This window comes from Staurois parvus, unplaced genomic scaffold (genome assembly GCF_062004578.1).
Source record: "Staurois parvus isolate SC_StPar_1 unplaced genomic scaffold, SC_StPar_1.0 ptg000147l, whole genome shotgun sequence".
Taxonomy (NCBI): Eukaryota; Metazoa; Chordata; class Amphibia; order Anura; family Ranidae; genus Staurois; species Staurois parvus.
In genome coordinates this window covers 10,236,623-10,252,177 of record NW_028317943.1, presented here as the reverse complement: position 1 = coordinate 10,252,177, position 15,555 = coordinate 10,236,623, and the positions used below count along the sequence as shown (strand labels likewise).

Sequence of the window (15,555 nt, the reverse complement as noted above, 5' to 3'; positions counted from 1 at the left end):
CTCTGACAAGCTATGTGTTGATGTTTCCAAAGTGAAGCACTCAATGAAGAATTTCACCAATTAAAGAATGTTTGAAACATAAAAAGTCCATCAGCCAATTTACAAGGGTTACACAAGAAAAATGAAAACACTACATGATTTGCAGATGTGAAATTGATGCTGTTTCACATTGAAAGCGGAAGTGATGTAACATTCTTTGGCTTCTATTGTTACATAGTTAGCCTGGCTGAAAAAAGACAAAAGTCCACCCAGTTCAACCAATAAAAAAAAAAAAGTTATAATCCTACACCCACAGTTGATCCAAAGTAAGGCAAAAAACCCAGCAAAGCATGATCCAATTTGCTCCTGTAGAAGAAAAAATTCCTTCCTGATCCCCCGAGAGGCAATCAGATATTCCCTGGATCAACTTTACCTATAAATGTTAGTATCCAGTTATATTCTGTGTATCTAAGAAAGAATCCAGGCCTTTCTTAAAGCAATCCACTGAGAGGGCCAGAACCAACTCTTGAGGGAGTCTATTCCATATTTTCACAGCTCTCGCTGTGAAGAAACCTTTCCGTGTTTGGAGATTAAATCTCTTTTCCTCCAGACTTAAAGAGTGCCCCCTTGTCCTCTGTGATGACCTCAGGGTGAATAGCTCTACACCGAGTTCACTATATGAACCACTGATGTATTTATACATGTTGATCATATCCCCCCTTAATCTCCTTTTCTCAAGAAAGAATAAATTCCGTTCCTCTAATCTTTCCTCATAGCTGAGCTCCTCCATGCCTCTTATCAGTTTGGTTGCCCTTCTCTGCACTTTCTCCAGTTCCCCAATATTTTTTTTGTGAATTGGTGCCCAAAACTGAACTGCATATTCCAGATGAGGTGTTACTAATGATTTGTACAATGTGATGTGTGATGAGACACCTAGCTAATAGCCTAGTAATACGGAGTCCTGTTCGAGCTTACAGAGCTTCACAAATGGTAAACTGTTGGTGCCCTCTTAGCTGGTGCCTCTGTGATTGAAGTTGCCAATTTATTTGCTGTGTCATGAGGTACAGTATCACGTTATGATGGCTTATATAGTTTCCAGGAAACGTCATCTAATAAGCATAAGCATGGCCGACATGGTCAACTGACTGAAAGAGACAAAAGGGCATTGTGCAGGATTGTGACCCGGAATAAGAAAACTACTGCTGCAAAAGTGATCGCAGAGCTCAGTCTCGCAAAGCCTGTGTCCACAAAAAATGTGCGGAGGAAACTCCGTAAGCAAAACATTCACAGGCAAGCTGTAATTGCCAAACCACCAGTGACCAATAATAATGTTCAGAAGATGAGAGCGGGGCAAAACCTGTAAATGGTGGACTATCGACCAAGGAAGACTGTAATATGGTCCAATGAATCGAGCTGCACACTGTTCCCAACCACTGGATGTGTTTATGTGTGGCAAACATTATCCCAAGATTACGACCAGGACTGTCTTGTGCCAATGGTATAGAATGGTGGCGGCACAACCATGGTTTGGGCAGCCATATCTTGGTATTCTGCAGGCCCCATCATCACCTTGAATGGTAGAGTCCCTGCCAGCAACTATGTACAAATTTTGGCCAACCATATGCACCCCATGGTGTAGACATTGTTTCCTGAAGATAGCGCCATTGACCAAGAAAATAATACTCTGATTCACACAGCTCGCATTGTCAAATTTTGGTTTGACGAGCATTCAGATGAAGTCTCACACCTTCCCTGTGCGCCACAGTCGCCGGGCCTCAATATCATACAGTCACTAAGGTCAGGTTTGGAGAACAAGGTTCTCAACCACTTTCTACCTCAGGCGGCTCTGTGTGAGGTAAGTGGTATCGGATTCCATTATCCCCCATCCAAGACTCATATTTGTCAATTCCCAGGAGAATTAAGGCCATCTTGGATGCCAAAGGTGGCCCAACACCATATTGGGTAACAATTTTGCTCTTTTACCTGGTGTTTCCATAATTGTACAGATCTGAAAACGCACTAAAAAATGCATAATGACAACCTTGCTTTAGGGAGAGATATCTGACCCTGGGCGCAGCTATGTGAATCCAGGGATTGAACATCTGCAGGTAACCAATGGATGTGTGGACACGTGAACAGCAGCGGCATTCTCCATTGCTTTGTACAGGCTGAGTGGCCACAGCTCTCCTCATACACCTGTCATTCCAGCTGCAACAATGCGCTGGCCATGTGACTGAGGCTTTAGATGCTTTGGGGTTTATTTACTAAAGCAGCAGCGTGCAAAATCAGGCTAACTTCTGCATCGAAACCAATCCGCTTCCAGGTTTTATTACCAAAGCCTAACTGAACAAGCTAAGGTTAGAAGCTGACTGGTTTCTATGCAGAAATTAGCCTGATTTTGCACTCCAGATTTAGTAAACAAACCCCCTTATGACTAAAGCCCACCAGGGCTGAAACATATCAATACTTTCCTTTTGTGGGATCATGCAACTCCTGAGGGATCACAATAAAGAAGATTTTAAAAGCAATAATACGGTGATGGCAACCTTTTTGTTTTGATGATTTCTTGACAGTTTCAGAGTCTATAGTCTGGACACACGTGTAGCTTTTTTATATGCCTTATGATTTTTCAAAGTTGTAGCACCTCATCAACTTTTTGTGGACTTTTTGCCAAAAAAAAACCCTCTACTTGCCTGCTAGCAAATTCTTTTAATCTGCACACTGGCTGCGACGTATGCATAGTACATCGTACATTCCCAGCTTCTTAAAGTGGACCTAATCCCTTCTCTCCTTTATAGCCAAGGAAGCTGCAGTCTTGGCCTCTGTTTTATCTTCTGTTGCCATGGTCCTGCACATGTGATTGGTTATGACACCAGCCGTTTGATGGTTTGACAGGTCGTTTGTGTGCACAAGCAAATGTGACAATTATCCGTATCTGCTTTGTGAAACTAAACCCATCGATTTGAGGCCTTGTTCACATAATATGTGCAGAAGAACTAATGGAAACTGACACGCAGATTTCACTTGCAGAGACATCAGTTTACATCAGTTTTAATGCACTAATCAATGAGTTTTATACACATTGCAGATTCCTGTGATACTAGTGTTATGGTGTGAACAGGGCACAGCTGACTTTGTTTTGCTCTCGCAGAACTCGTGCAGAAAAACTGACATCTCTGCACCATGGTGTGAACAAGGCCTACCTGTTTCAAAAAACAATTACATTCTTAGCATCCTGGAAATGCTAACTGTCACATTTGCTTGTGCTGTCAACCAAACTGTCAAACCACCAAATGGCTGAGGTCATAACTGATCACGTGCAGCACCATGGAAATTGCAGATCAAACAGAGGGTAAGGTGGCAGCTTCCTTCACTGAAAAGTATCCTTTTCAGTGAAGGGTTTACTTCCGTTTTAACTATTTTCCAAAACAGGTAAATTCAAGATATGTCTTGAATTATAACTGTTACAGTTACCAGTGTGCTTATGTTAGCTCTGCAAGGAACTGTCAAGCCATCAACTGACTGGTGTACAAACTGAGCACATGTGCAGCACCATGGCAACTGCAGAACATGCAAAGGCTGACATGGCAGCTTCACTGGCTGCAATGGATTGGAGGGTTTAGGTTTTAATGTTACTCCAGAGTGCATGCACAGACGTTACATCATCAGTGTCTGCTCAATGGGTCAAGCAAGAAGACAGCAGACTGGGAAGAAGAGTAAAAGGGCATGATACCGGCAGGGAGCTTGAACCTCACATTGTTGGAGGAGAGCACACCCAGAAATCAGAACCAGTTTTCCCTTGCAGTTTTGGGGGGAGTAAAAAAAAAAAGGTGGTTGAGCTGTGACTTTAAGACCCCCCCCCCCCTTAAGCTGCAGAGGTACCAGGATGGGCTATTCACATGCTAAGAGAGAAATTATACCCCTGTTGCATTCGGCATCAGTATTGTTGCCAAACACAACCCATTCAGGTGCACAGTTGAGCTGTAGCCGCTTTCACCACCACAGGATGTATGGGCCAGCAGATATGATGAACTACCACAGTGCTCAGGGGTGACATGCATTGTGTGTGCTGTATTCTCCAAGGGTACGGACCTGGAGGAATATTCTGATAATCCGCAATAGCCAGAGAATTGTACTCTTAATCCACTGATTGCAAGTGGCTCCAGTGTAAAAAATAGATAAATGCACCTCTTTATTAATCAGTATAAGTGCTTTTTTTTGGCAAAGGTGGACTATGCCTTTAGATTGCATTGTCACTTTGGCAGACAAATTTGGGTCACATCTACTTTATAGTTGTTAAATAAAGTTACCAGCGACAGGATTGCTAAGAGTCTGCCTCATTGTCCATAGGAAATTGCTACCTTTGTAGCTCAGGCAGTGAGATGTTGCTCCCATCACTAGCAATTGAGATTTAGCAGCATCGAGGACAGCAACACAGTGACATCTCACTGCATATGGCTACAGAGGGATCTATTCCCAGGGATGTTGAATTTATATCGCCCGATGCCTGGGACCTGTAGTTCCAGGGTGCCGGGCAGGTATTTTTTTAACTTTTATCCATGCTGCGGGCAAGCAGCAAGACTCACCTGTCAGTTGAAAGCATTCGGGCAGCTGCACTGCTACCCAATTGCTTTCACACAGCCTACAGTGCCAGCCTCCCCCCTGCGTGAACCTGCCCCCTACATGGGTCATGGGTCGAATTCCAAAAGAATTTTCTTTTGAAAATCTTTTCTAAGAATTTTTGTTCCAATTTCACACCATTAGTGGGTCACAGAAACGGCCAATTTTCGTGTGACCATCGAATTTGAGTGATCGGGAATGTTGGAATTTTTTGAAAAACAAACAAATTTCAAATCAATGATGGGAGAATAATGCAAGAAATATAAAGCTGGGACCTGGAAAGAAATGAAAATTCTTTTCTGTAGCAACATGAGGAGAAATTGAAGGCTTGGTTGGTTGAATTTCGAAATCAGTGGTGGCACCATTGGATTATAGAACGCACAAAATTTCTGATTTTCTAAGGAAAAATTGTTGGGAATTCGACCCATGTATAGCCTGCATAAAACTTTATTTTTTGCCCATGTGAATGCATTAAAGCAAAGGCTGCGCTTACCTATGTGTACTTAATCGCTGGCACTGCACATAGTAGCAATCCGTATGCAGTTCTAGTACTGAGAACCATTATGATTGTCTCGGTTTTTCTGAACACGTAAGCTGGCTTAAGGAGTTGCTAATATAAACATGAAATTAATTTGACAAATTCAAAACTTCTAACCAAATGGTATGTTTAATTGTTTTCTTTTGCCAAGGATTCTTTTTGTTGAGTCTGCCACCATCCACCATGTCTTCTCCGAATAAAGCTTTGGAGTTGCAGTTACAAATGAGACAAAATGCAGAAGAGCTTCAAGATTTCATGAGAGAATTGGAGAGCTGGGAAAAGGATATAAAAGAAAAAGATGACACTCTGAGAAAGGAGACTGGTGTAAGTGAAGGGGTGAGTACTGAAACAATATACTTTTGTATCATAGGTACATCCATTTGGAAACAGCCTTTCTCAACCAGGGTTCCTCCAGAGGTTGCTGGGGGTTCCTTAGACACTTGCCCTCCAGAGGCTTTACCCCTCTTCCTGACCAGGTTTTTTTTTTTGCTATTCGGCACTGCGCTATTTCAATTGGTAATTGCATGGTCATGCAATGATGTACCGAAACAAAATGTATTTCGCACAAATAAAGCTTTTTTTTCGGTGGTATTTGATCACCTGTGTGTTTTCTTTTTTGTGCAAAAAACCCTGAAAATTTTGAAAAAAAAAACGATATGTTTTACTTTCGGCTATAAAAAAATATATAGTAAACTCAAAGTTAGGCATAAATTTAGGCCAGAATGTATTTTGCTACGTGTTTTTGTTAAAAAAAAAAAAAAATCCCAATGAGTGTATATTGATTGCTTTGTGTGAAAGTTATAGCGTCTACAAACTATGGTATAGATACTGCTATTTACACAATTTTTTGCTATACAGAGCTGCGCTAGTTTAACTGACAATTGCGCGGTCATGCAATACTGTACATAAATTACATTTATGTCCTTTTTTCACATAAATAGAGCTTTCTTTTGGTGGTATTTGATCATCTCTTGGGGTTTTATAACCAAAAAAAGACCGAAAATGTTGAAAAGAAAACTATATTGTTTTTACTTTTGACTATAAGAAATATATAGTAAACTCAAGGTTAGTCATAAATTGAGGCCACAATGTATTCTGCTACATATCTTTGGTAAAAAAAAAAAACAACCCAATAAGTGTATATTGATTGCTTTGTGTGAAAGCTATAGCATCTACAAACTATGGTATAGATATATAGATACTGCAATTTATGCCATTTTTTGCTATACAGCGCTGCGCTAGTTTAACTGACAATTGCATGGTCATGCAATATGGTGCATAGATGAAATTATGTAATTTTTTCACACAAATAGAGCTTTCTTTTGGTGGTATTTGACCACCTCTGGGTTTTTTTTGTGCTATAAACAAAAAAAGACCGAAAAGTTTGAAAAAAATAATTCTGCTAATAATTCAGTCCAACAGTGCCACAGTAGTGACATACATAAACCACCAGAGCGGTATCAGGAGTCAAAGAGCTCAGGAGGAGGTAAATTACATTCTGACATGGGCAGAAAGATATGTTCCAAGTTTTATCAGGAGTATTCATTCTGGGTGTAGAGAATTGGTAGGCAGACTGTCTTAGTCACTGACAAATGGTTCCAGGGGAATGGGCTTTGCATCCCAAAGTTTTCGCGACAATCTGCCAGTGATGAGGTTACCTGGACATAGATCTGTTGGCATCCAGGTTCAACAACAAGGTCGATCATTTTGTGTCCAGGGTAAGGGACCCTCGTGCGGCAGGGGTAGATGCCTTAGTGATTCCTTGGAACCAGCTTTCTCTGATTTATGCTTTTCTTCCAATTCAGCTACTGCCACATCTCTTATGCAGGATTTGGGTGGAATCCGTTCCTGTGATACTGATTGCCCAGCCTGGCCAAGGAGGGCTTGGTACGCAGACATAGTGAGGCAGTTGACAACCCTGCTGGCTCAAGGACCTATATTGCACTCAGCTTTACGGTCGTTGAATTTGATGGCATGGCTATTGAGACTGTCGGATTCCGTCATCCCCCTTATGCTGAGTGCTAGAAAAGTAGTCTCTAGGAATATTTATTACTAGAGGTGCACCGAAAGTTCGGTGGGCCAACGTTTCAGCCGAAAATACCCTTATCGGCCGTTGGCTGATATCAAAATAAGCACCGATACAGGTGCAGAAAATAAGCCCGACCCCTTGCCACCGCCACTGCCACCACCCGCCGCCCCTAGGTAGTTCTCAGCCTTACCTGAGAAATCACCGAAAGATCCCAGCGATGGGCATAGAGATAACTGAAGGAAATATGGCCTCCACTCATCTCTATGCCCTTGGAGGACCAGAGGGATGTTACTTCTGGTTACAGCGCCTTGTAAACAAGGCCATTTTTTTTTTTAAAGCACTAGATCAATTCTTTTTTTGATCTAATGCTTTACATTGTAGAGGAGAGCTGTGGGGTCTTATTGATCCCATATCTCTCTATAAAGAGGACCTGTTACTGCTTACTTTTATCACAAGGGATGCATTCATTCCTTGTGATAGAAATGAAAGTGATTACATTTTTTTTTAAAGGGACAATGTAAAATAAATAAGTTCATTAATAATTTTTAAAAAAGTTTAAAGTGCTCCCGTCCCCCGTGGTCGCATGTAGTGGTGAACGCATATGTAGGCCACGCCCACATATGTAAACAGCGTTCAAACCGCACGTGAGGATTGCCACAAATGTCAGAGCAAGAGCAATAATTCTAGTGCTAGACCTCCTCTGCAACTTTACACTGGTAACCTGTAGAAATTTTTAAAGCGTCACTCATGGAAATTTTTAATTACCGTAGTTTGACGCCATTCCACGAGCGTGCACAATTTTAAAGCATAACATGTTGGGCATCTATTTACTCAGCATAACATCATCTTTCATATTTTGCAAAAAAATTGGGGTATATATTGTGTGGTTTTTTTAATCATTTGGTTTCAGTTTTTGCCCAAGAGCATCCTGAATGTTTTGTTTCAGCACCAGAATTTTCATTTTGGTGCACCACTATTTATTACAGAACTTGGTAGGATTCTGAAGTTTCTTCAGTCAGGGTTGGAGAAGAAATTAGGCTGTTGGTACCATTAAGGGCCAGGTTTCAGCATTAGCTGTTTTTTTTCCACAGGCCCATTGCGTTTCACTCTTTGGTTCACACTTTTTTACAAGGATTAATGTGTATTGCTCCTCCTGTCAGGATACCTTTGTGTCTTTGGGACCTGAACTTGGTTTTGGAGGTTTTGAACCTATTAGGGAGATCCCACTGGTCCTGTCAACTCATAAGATTTTGATTCTAGTGGCAATCACTTCTGCGAAAAGGGTGTTGGAGCTGGCAGCTCTTTCTTGCAGAGAACCATGTCTGGTTTTGCATCAAGATAAGGTGTTATTGCAACCTCAACCAAAGGTGGTTTCTAGTTTTCATCTCAATCAGGACATCGTTCTGCCTTCATTCTCTCATGGGCCTCAGTCAGCAAGAGAAAGATCTCTGCATACCTTGGATGTGATACACTCTGTAAGGGTCTTCTTGAAGATGATGGCACAGGTCAGGAGGTTGTATGCTCTGTTCGTGCTATCTGAGGGGCCTAGCAAAGGGTAGGAGGCATCCAAGGCGACTTTCACATTGGATCTGCCAATTGATCATTGAAGCCTATGGTTTGAAAGGTAAGTTCCCACCCTTTCAGGTGAAGGAACACTCTACCAAGAGTGTGGGGGCATTTGGCGTCAGTGGCTCAGGTTTGCAAGGCTACTACATGGTCTTCGGTTCACACATTCACAAGGTTCAACCAGGTGGATGTCAAAGAGCCACAGAGGATTCTGCCTTTGGCCGCAGTGATTTAGGGACGGTTTATAGGTCCTGAGGGATTGTTAATGGTGGCTATCATGGTGTCACCTTCCCCTCAAATTTTTTTACTGCTTTAGGACATCCCACATAGTCATGACTAGCCTGCTCTGTGTCCCATGATGTACGATAAAGAAAACTGGATTTTGTTTTCTACATACTTACCTGTAAAATCCATTTCTTGGAGTACTTCACAGGACACAGAGTTCCCGTCCCTCTTTCTGGAATTTCATTGCTTCCTACAAAAGTACTTCCTGTGTAGGAGGGGTTATACAGTTGCAAGAAAAAGTATGTGAACCCCTTGGGATTACGTGGAGTTTTGCATGAATTGGGCATAAAATGTGCTCTGAACGTCATCTAAGTCACAACAATAGAAGAACACAGTCTGCTGAACATAATACTACACAAACATTAGATGTTGCCATGGTTTAATTGCACATAACATGTAAACATTCACAGTGCAGAGAGGAAAAAGTATGTGAGGCCCTAGCTTAATGACTTCTCCCAGAGCTAATTGGAGCCAGGAGTGAGCCAACCTTGACTCCAATCAGTGTGATGATATTGGATGTGTTGCTGACAGCTATCCTGCCCTTAAAAAACACACACCTGTTTTGGGTTTACTGGTTTCAAGAAGCACTGTCTGATGTGAACCATGCCTCGCAGAAAAGAGCTCTCAGAAGACCTACGATCAAGAATTGTTGACTTGCATGAAGCTGGAAAGGGTTACAAAAGTATCTCCAAAAGCCTTGATGTTCATGTGTCCATGGTAAGACAGACTGTCTACAAATGGAGAAAGTTTAGCACTGTTGCTACTCTCCCTAGGCGCGGTCGTCCTGTAAAAATGACTGCAAGAGCAGAATGCTACATGAGGTAAAGAAGAATCCCAGAGTGTCAGCTAAAGACCTACAGAAATCTCTGGCACATGCTAACATTTTTGTTGACACATCTACAATAAGGAAAACATTAAACAAGAATGGAGTACATGGGAGGACACCACGGAGGAAGCCATTGCTGTCCAAAAAGAATATTGCAGCACGTTTGAAGTTTGCAAAAGAGCACCTGGATGTTCCACAGCACTACTGGCAAAATATACTGTGGACAGATGAAACCAAGATTGAGTTGTTTGGGAAGAACACGCAACACTATGTGTGGAGAAAAAATGGCACAGCACACCAACATCAAAACCTCATCCCCACTGTAAAACATGGCGGAGGGAGCATCATGGTTTGGGGCTGCTTTGCTGCTTCAGGGCCTGGACGGATTGTTGTCATTGATGGGAAAATGAATTCCAGAGTTTATCAGACATTTTGCAGGAAAACGTACGACCATCTGTCTGCCAACTGAAGCTCCGCAGAGGATGGGTGATGCAACAGGACAATGACCCAAAGCATACAAGTAATTCAACAAACCAATGGCTGTAACAGCACAGAATACGCTTGCTGGAGTGGCCCAGTCAGAGTCCTGACCTCAACCCGATTGAAATGCTGTGGCATGACCTTAAGAGAGCGATTCACACCAGACATCCCAAGAATATTGCTACACTGAAACAGTTTTGTGAAGAGGAGTGGTCCAAAATTACTCCAGATCATTGTGCAGGTCTGATCTGCAACTACAGGAAACGTTTGGTTGAGGTTATTGCTGCCAAAGGAGGGTCAACCAGTTATTAAGTCCAAAGGTTCACATACTTTTTCCTCCTTGCACTGTGAATGTTTACATGTTATGTGCAATTAAACCATGGCAACATCTAATGTTTGTGTAGCATTATGTTCAGCAGACTGTGTTCTTCTATTGTTGTGACTTAGATGACGTTCAGAGCACATTTTATGCCCAATTCATGCAAAACTCAACGGAATCCTAAGGGGTTCACATACTTTTTCTTGCAACTGTAGAGAGGAGGACTTCCTCTCTGATTGGTCAGCCAGTGTCCATTCATCTATAGGTAGCGTATAACCCACCTAGTCATGAATAGCTTACTCTGTGTCCAGTGATGTACGTCAAAAAATGGATTTTACAGATAAGTATGTAGAAAAAAATCCAATTTTTGTGACGTATATACTGTAGTAAAATATGTTATGCTCTTTTTACAGACATTGCCACCTATCAGAAACAAAGACTACAGAAAAAAGAAAAAGAGCAAAAGCAAAGATTCAAATGAAAAGAAACAAGAAAAGAGCAAAAAGCCAAAACCAAAGATACTTGATTATGAGTACTGGGACAAAATGGATGTGGTAGGTGTTAGATTAGTGTAATGGCTTGTGCACAAATGTATTTTTTTTTCTCCTACTTTGTTTTGTACATTATAGATTATGAAGTCAGTTAAAAATAGATAACTGGCATGATGTTTGTGTTGTGCACAGCATGTCCTCGGCTAAAAGTGAAAGTGACACTAAACAATATCCCTATTTTCCAAAAATAATCTACATTCTTTACCAAATAGCTCTGTGTTTTTTCATAAAATTATTTATTACTGTGTTTTTCTGCCTCTTTGTAATGTCCTCCATAAACTTTTTCCTCCCTCACTTCTGTTTATTTGTAACAAGCAGTACAAATTAGTTGCACTCCTGTGCTCTGCTTTATGCACGCAAGTCCCTTAGTCAATGGTCCTTTGTCCATTTTACATAGTTACATAATCTGGCTGAAAATAGACAAAAGTCCATCCAATTCGAACCAAAAAAAAAAAGCTATAATCATATACCCACAGTTGATCCAGAGGAAGGCAAAAAAACCCCAGCAAAGCATGATCCAATTTGATCCTGCAGGGGAACAAATTCCTTCCTGATATTCCCTGGATCAACTTTACCTATAAATGTTAGTATCCAGTTATATTGTGTGTATCCAAAATCAGAATTCAGGCCTTTTTTAAAGCAAGCCACTGAGCTGGCCAGAACCAACTCTTGAGGGAGTCTATTCCACGTTTTCACAGCTCTTAACTGTGAAGAAACCTGTCCATATTTGGAGATTAAATTTCTTTTACTCCAGACATAAAGCTTGCCCCCTTGTCATCTGTGATGACCCCAAGGTGAACAATGCTACAATATATGAATCACTGTTGATCATATTCCCACTTAATCTCCTCTTCTCAAGAGAGAATAACTTCAGTTCCTGTAATCTTTCCTCATAGCTGAGCTCCTCCATGCCTCTTATCAGTTTGGTTGCCCTTCTCTGTACTTTCTCCAGTTCCCCAATGTTCTTTTTTGTGAATTGGTGCCCAAAATTGAACTGCATATTCCAGATTCTTACTAATGATTTGTACAGGGGTAAAATAAAACCACTATTAAGCTTGTGATCTACCAGAACTCCCAGATCCTTCTCCACCATTGATTCCCCCAGTTGTACCCCCCCCTAGTATGTATGATGCATGCATATTCTTAGCCCCCAAATGCATAAACTTACACTTATCAACATTAAACCTCATTTGCCACATGATTGCCCAATTAAACAGTGCATTGATGTCGGCTTGTAAGTTGGAGACATCCTGTAAGAACTCTATTCCACTTGAAAGCTTAGTGTCATCTGTAAAGACTGAAATTAGATTTTTAATCCCAGACCCTATATCGTTTATAAATATATTAAAAAGTAAGGGTCCCAATACAGCCTTGGGGTACACCACTGACAACCCTAGACCATTCAGAGTATGAATCATTAACCACTACTCTAAATATGATCTTTATTTTTCCAATAGTTTTTATTGAATAGTTTTACAAAAAACAAATACCGCATTTTTTGCTCCATAAGACGCACCTGACCATAGGACGCACCAAGGTGTTAGAGGAGGAAAACAAGAAAAAAAATATTCTGAACCAGTGGACTGCAGACATAGTACAGGAGATGACCAGAGACTGCAGATATAGTACAGGAGATGACCAGAGACTGCAGACATACTTTAGGAGATAACCAGAGACTGCGGACATAGTACAGGAGATGACCAGAGATTGCGGACATAGTACGGGAGATGACCAGAGACTGTGGACATATTACAGGAGGTGACCAGAGACTGCGGACAGTACAGGAGATGACCAGAGACTGCAGAGATATCACATGAGATGACTAGAGACTGCAGATGTACTACAGGAGATGACCAGAGACTGCAGACATGCTACAGGAGATGACCAGAGACTGCGGACATAGTACAGGAGATGACCAGAGACTGCGGACATGCTACAGGAGATGACCAGAGACTGCGGACATGCTACAGGAGATGACCAGAGACTGCGGACATGCTACAGGAGATGACCAGAGACTGCGGACATGCTACAGGAGATGACCAGAGACTGCGGACATGCTACAGGAGATGACCAGAGACTGCGGACATATTACAGGAGATGACCAGAGACTGCAGATGTACTACAGGAGATGACCAGAGACTGCAGACGTACTACAGGAGATGATCAGAGACTGCAGACATAGTACAGGAGATGACCAGAGACTGCAGACCTTTAGGGAGGGGGAGCTGGTACCCGAATTTGACAGGTACCCACTCCCACTTCTGCTGCGATCACTTAGGCGATCTGAAGCGGAAGTTGTTCTCCCTCCCTGTAGTCTTTTGGGACACATGACAAGTCCCAGAAGACTATGGAGCCATTCACAAAGCGCAGCGCTTCTCGCGCATGCACAGTGGGCACCTAGCTGTGAAGCCGCAAGCTGTCAGAGCCGGGTGCTCACACTGAAGATGCCGGCACCAGGAAGAGAAGACGGCCGGTGAAACCAGCGGTGATGAGGACTCCGCTAGACCGAGGAACAGGTAGGACCGAGGAGCAGATTCTGCTGCACAGAAGAGCCGAACAGCCGGCCCAGTATTCTAACACAGCGGTGGCGACAGGGGGAATACCGGGCCGGCCACTCCATATTCGCTTCATAACACGCACAGACATTTTTCCCCATTTTTGGGCGGGAACAAAAGTGCAAATGAATAATGTTCTATCGTACATGCAAATATAAGACCCCAATAAGAATGAAGTTTGTCACAAAGCAATTGACAGTTGAGGCAAAACGCATATTACAACACAAATCGAGGTTAAGTGTAACTCGCCCAACAAACATAAAAAGGAACAATGTAGAATAGAGAAAAAGGAATAGAGAAAGCAAAAAAAAAGAGTGGAGGAGAAGGTCAAGATAAGGGACATTAAGGCACAGAGATGTATTGAATCCACAGGGTTCCATGTGTTATCAAATTTTTTCGAACTAGTGTGCAGGATACAGGTGAGTTTGTCATTAGCCATAATCAAATTCAGTTTTTTTTTAACATAGTCAAGCAGAATAACTGATTGCTTCCAATGTGTAGCTATAGTAATTCTCGCTGCCAGAAACATAGGTGATCAACTTATGGGACTTCTTGGGAACATCCGGAAATTTATGAAAGAGCACCGTCTCCGGGATCTGCAACTATTTACTACCGTCACTGAATTGACAAAATTGAACATGCGAATCCAATATCTGGTTGCAAACGGACATTGCCACCAGATATGATACATAGACCCCACCTGGCAACAACGCTGGAAAAATATCGCAGAAGCAGACTGATGCATCCTCGCAATCCGAGTAGGGACCAAATACCATCTCAACAATGTTTTATAGTTTGCTTCAATTAAGGTAGTATTTATAGAAATTTTGGATAGTGCCAGAGCAATATCCTGCCAATCCAATAATTCGTAATTGACATCTAGATCCCGTTCCCAATGCTCCATATAGGGAAGTTTACAATTCGGATCAATGAGGAAAGCATATACTGTGGAGACACGGCCTCTGGGGAAATCCCTATTCTGGCAGGAAAGTTCACAGACGGTGAGCAAAGGTGACTAATCAATTAAAGTAAGCTTCAAGTGGAGACAATCTGGTTATATCTGAAGATTTCAGTAGCAGGCATATGTAGCTTGTCTTTGAAATATTGTAGAGAATGTATGAAAGCACCGTTAGGATAGTCTCCTATCCGCAACAAGCCTTTACTGATCCACCATTGAGAGGGGCACGTGTTAATCCAGGTTCAAATTCAGGGTTGCAAAAAAACAGAGCTATGGGTGTATGTGGAGATGCCAGTGACTTGCGATGGCGTATCCTGTCCCAAACTGTCAAAACGACAGAGTGGGGCACAATATAGGAGGGAGCAATCGATTAGGAAGCTAAAGTAACGCACCGACAGCCAGAGGGTGACAGGAGAGAGCTTCAATAGAAACCCAGAGGGGAGTATTTCCCCCAGCAGTGGTGCAAGCCAATTGGACGATTTGCATGGAGATTAGGAAAGCCAATACCACCTCTCTTTCTGGACGCATACAATGTCTTTTGGTTCATACGAGGTCGTCTATTGTTCCAAACAAATCGGAGAACCCCAGCTTGTAGATGCTGCAATTCTAGTCTCGGAATGGTAATGTCTGGAAATAGTATAGCATTTGGGGCAAAAACGTCATTTTGATCGAGTTGACTCTGCCAAACCATGATATGGAGTAGTCAGCCCAAAGGCGAAGATCATCTTTAAGTGTTTTAAAGAGGGGAGGGTAATTAGCTTGATATAGCATCTCAATTGAGGCGGTTAAGTGTATCCCTAAATAGGGCAACGACTTACTTGCCCACTGAAAATCGTAGGAAATTCTAAG

General features: G+C 42.1%; 1 protein-coding gene across 2 annotated transcripts in view; it reads left to right on the top strand.

Annotated features, from left to right (window-relative positions):
• The window catches only part of RPAP3 (RNA polymerase II associated protein 3), an 89,709-nt gene that overhangs the window by 633 nt on the left and 73,521 nt on the right, over nt 1–15,555 (top strand). For both annotated transcript variants that reach the window (XM_089674022.1, XM_089674021.1), the window contains exons 2-3: nt 5,289–5,473; nt 11,056–11,196. In XM_089674022.1, coding sequence (XP_089530148.1) covers nt 5,321–5,473; nt 11,056–11,196 — 294 coding nt within the window. In that variant the 5' untranslated portion in view covers nt 5,289–5,320. The remainder of the gene's footprint in view (nt 1–5,288; nt 5,474–11,055; nt 11,197–15,555) is intronic.